Source organism: Babylonia areolata, chromosome 23, assembly GCF_041734735.1.
Source record: "Babylonia areolata isolate BAREFJ2019XMU chromosome 23, ASM4173473v1, whole genome shotgun sequence".
Classification (NCBI taxonomy): domain Eukaryota; kingdom Metazoa; phylum Mollusca; class Gastropoda; order Neogastropoda; family Buccinidae; genus Babylonia; species Babylonia areolata.
The window spans coordinates 20,024,412-20,028,511 of record NC_134898.1 but is presented as its reverse complement, the minus strand read 5'-3'; the positions used below and the strand labels follow the sequence as shown (position 1 = coordinate 20,028,511).

Sequence of the window (4,100 nt, the reverse complement as noted above, 5' to 3'; positions counted from 1 at the left end):
CCGAACACTGACATGGGTTACAGGATCTTTAACGTGCGTATTTGATCTTCTGCGTGCGTATACACACGAAGGTGGTTCAGGCACTAGCAGGTCTGCACATATGTTGACCTGGGAGATCGGGAAAAAATCTCCACCCTTTACCCACCAGGCGCCGTTACCATGATTCGAACCTCAGATTGAAAGTCCAACGATTAACCTACTCGGCTGTTGTGGTTTGTGTGGTCAGGAAGAGGTGTTGTGGACCCACGGGGTACATTGTGTGAGAATTGGTATAATTTCGGGCAATAAACACACGTCTTGGAAGGAACTTGGCATTTCTCTCTTGGAAATTCATTCCAGTTTGTGTTTGGAATATTGACCAGCCAGTCTGAGTATCCACTCACTTAGAAGCGTCCACTCACTTAGAACCAGGAAAAAAAAGTCCGTAACTGCTCGTCAGAAAGAATGGGGTTGATTAAACCATTCTGTTTCCTTAATATACCTTGATGTCAGGACACACACACGCTCCTCCCCACCCCCCACCCCCACCTCCCCCACACACACATTCTTACAGAATTTCAGTGGTGTCTTAGAAGGAAGCCTGTCTACGCAAGTCATTATCTTCACTCTCTCTCTCTCGCCCTCTCTGTATCTGTCTCTCTCTGTCTCTCTGTCACTGTCTGTCTGTCTCTCTCTGTATGTGTGCGTGCGTGCGTGCGTGCGTGCGTGTGTGTGTGTGTGTGTGTGTGTGTGTGTAAGAGAGAGAGAGAGAGAGAGAGAGAGAGAGAGAGAACGCTACATAGTACTTGAAATTCAGCACAGTGTATGGCAGACACAACAATTCATGTCACGAACGCCGATAACAATCGGACAGACTGACACAACCGCGTGACCACATCAGACTGACCTTCTGTTCTGCGGTTCCTTCGCTGATCTTGAATTCATTCTCATCTCATATTCGTCATAGAAGAAGACTGGTGCTGGACGTTGTAAGAATTGTCATCAGCTGTGGACCGAACTGCTGGCTTTACTACCACTACTTTCGTGCCAGACGAGTTGGATTGGGGTGGTGGTAGGGAGGGGGGTTGCTTTGTATTGGGGATTAGGGATGAGCGGCGTGGGAGTATTGCCACAAGAACTGTGTGGACAATGGGGTTAGAGAAAAAAAGAGAGGAAGAGAATATATGGAGAGAGATAGAGAAAAAGAAAAGAAAAGTAAGAACTACCATTAGTTGGTGAAAAGATTGTTGGAAGACACACACTCGGCAATTCCCTAACACATCCGTATTAGTCTGTGTTTATAATTCGTCTGGAGCATTTCTCTCCTCTCGCCCTTTCCGTGTTCAGTTGGTCTGATTGCATGGTCTTTTTCTTGTTCTCACTGTGTGTTTGAAGCGCCGAAACGTAAATGCTAAGAGTGTCCAATGAAAACAACCTCCAGGCTGTGTTTCCGAGAAGTGCGGACTAGGCGATCAGAAGAAATAGCTGTATTTGATGATGGCGATAATGACTATGATGATATTTTTAACAAGTCATCCAAAATAGGTGTTTAATTCAAATTAATGATGTTTAATTAACTCTATACGTTATGTCTCTGAGGGAAAATGGGGGAGGCGCGGTAAGAACAGATAATTGTAGGTTTTGCCTTATTTGATGATAATGACATCATTTTCATATAACGATCCTGACGAAAGAAAGTGTAATGATATGCTGTTTGTTAAGGTTAACATGTTAGGTGGGGTTTTTTTTGTTGTTTTTTGTTGTTTTTTGTTGTTTTTGATTTTTTGTTTGTTTGTTTTTTGGGTTTTTTTGTTTTTTGTTGTTTTTGTTGTTGTTGTTGCTGTTGGTTTGTTGTTGTTTTCAGTTTGATGAAACTGCTTTACCCTGATTTTAATATACGCACATGCATATATATATACATAATCCAACCAAAACGGATTCACCGCTCAAAACAGAAGGGTCGGCCTCGCATCAACACTGCCAGAACAGCAATCCCAGACCTGTGCGACCGCTTTGCCGACTCCATCGAGGATGCCGTCAAAGACTGCCCTGCCGGCAATGCTGAGGAGAGGTGACGCCATCTACAACTCAGCCACGGATACCTACGGCAAAAGAGAGAGGCAGAATCCAGATTGGTTTGAAGCCAGCATTGCTGTTCTGGACCAAAAGAGTGGCACTCATCAACCACAAAAGAGAGCCCTCAGAGAAGACACGCGCCTCACGCAAGAAGGTCAGAAACGACACCAAACGCATCGCCAAGCGCTGCAACAACGACTACTGGCTAAACATCTGTCAGAACATCCAACTTTCCGCTGACTGCGGCAACATCCGTGGCATGTACGATGGCATGAAAAAAGCCTTCGGCCCACGCGTAAACAAGATCGCGCCACTGAATTCAGCTTCTGGCACCATTATAACAGACCGGAGCAAGCAGGTAGAGAGATGGGCGGAGCACAACCAGGAGCTCTGTTCAAGAGAAAACATTGTCACAGACGCAGCAGTGGAGAGCACCTCCAACTTACCTGTCATGGAAGAAGACTTCCCGCCCTCTGAAGAGGAACTCGGCAAGGATACTGACTCCCTCGCCTGTGGCAAAGCTCCAGGAAAAGATGACATCCCGCCTGAAGTCATCAAGGCTGGAAAAAGACCGTGCAACAACTACCGCGGAATCTCCCTCAGTATCGTTGGGAAAGCCTTTGCCCGTGTAGCCCTGAGCGGACTGCAGTTACTTGCTGAACCCGTATACCCTGAGGCACAGTGCGGGTTCAGAGCTGGAAGATCAACAATCGACATGGTCTTCTCCTTGCGACAGTTGCAGGAGCAATGCCTGGAGCATAGACGGCCACTATAAGTCGCATTCATCGACCTCCCTAAGGCCTTTGACCTGGTCAGCAGAAAAGGCCTTTTCACACTGCTACACAAGATTGGATGTCCCCCCAAGCTCCTGAGGATGATCACGTCTTTTCATGAAGACATACAGGGCACCGTTCAGTACAATGAATCTTCCTCTGACCCATTCCCAATCAAGAGCGGGGTGAAGCAAGGCTGTGTGCTGGCCCCTACACTCTTCGGTACCTTGCACCATCTCCAGTAACCTCTCCCTGGATGCCGAACTCAACAAGCGGATTGGCAAAACAGCTACAGCCATGGCCAGCCTGGCAAAGAGGGTTTGGGACAATCCCATGCTGATCATCAACACCAAGATGCAGGTGTACCAAGCCTGTGTGTTCAGCACTCTGCTCTATGGCAGGGAGACATGGACTCTCTACTCTTGCCATGAACGCAGACAACTTCTTTCACCTGCGAAACCTCAGGAGAATTCTGGGCATCACGTGGCAAGACCGTGTACCAAACAAGAAAGTCCTTGACCAGGCAGGCATCTCCAGCATGTTTGCACTCCCGACCCGGCGCCGACTGCGGTGGCTCGGCCACGTCAGGCGAATGGATGACGGGCGAATCCCCAATGACATCCTTTATGGCGAGCTCGCCACTTGTTCCAGACCTGCAGGAAGACCTGTCCTACGCTACAGGGACGTCTCCAAACGAGACATGAGGGCAGGCGACATCGACCCAGCAGGTTGGGAGGTGGTGGCTGAAGACCGTAACAGCTGGAGGACCGTGAAGGCATGTGTCCAGAGGAGCAAGGAGAAGAGAGAACAGCACTGGGAACAGGGGAGAGAGCGAAGACGGCAGAGGGCAGAATCCGTGCCCTCTGAGCCAGGCGCGATTTTCACCTGCGGCAACTGCAACAGAGCCTGCCGATCCAGTATCGGACTGTGCAGCCACAGCAGGCGCTGCAACTCAACAACTTGACCGGACTAGGCGCAGAGTTCCATTGTCTCCCGAGACAGACGGTCGCCAACAATTATATATATATATATATATATATATATATATATATATATATATATATATAAGAAAGAATGATTATGTTTTTGTCAACAAAATAAAAGCAAACAAACAAGCGAACAAACACAAAAGCATGACACACATGGGCATTAGAATATGTAGATATATTTTATTTCATTTTATTGAATTTTGCTTTCACTTTGTCTATTTTATTTTATCTTAACTCTTTGGTTTATTTCATTCTATTTTACTTTATTTTATTTCATTTTATT

General features: G+C 47.0%; 1 protein-coding gene across 1 annotated transcript; it reads left to right on the top strand.

The window, feature by feature from the left end:
• Positions 1-1,567: 1,567 nt before the first annotated feature.
• LOC143297608 (uncharacterized) lies at positions 1,568-2,830 on the top strand. Its single transcript, XM_076610025.1, has 3 exons — positions 1,568-1,597; positions 1,935-2,050; positions 2,149-2,830. Exons 1-3 carry the CDS (start codon positions 1,568-1,570, stop codon positions 2,828-2,830), a joined length of 828 nt encoding a protein of 275 aa, XP_076466140.1.
• Positions 2,831-4,100: the final 1,270 nt, after the last annotated feature.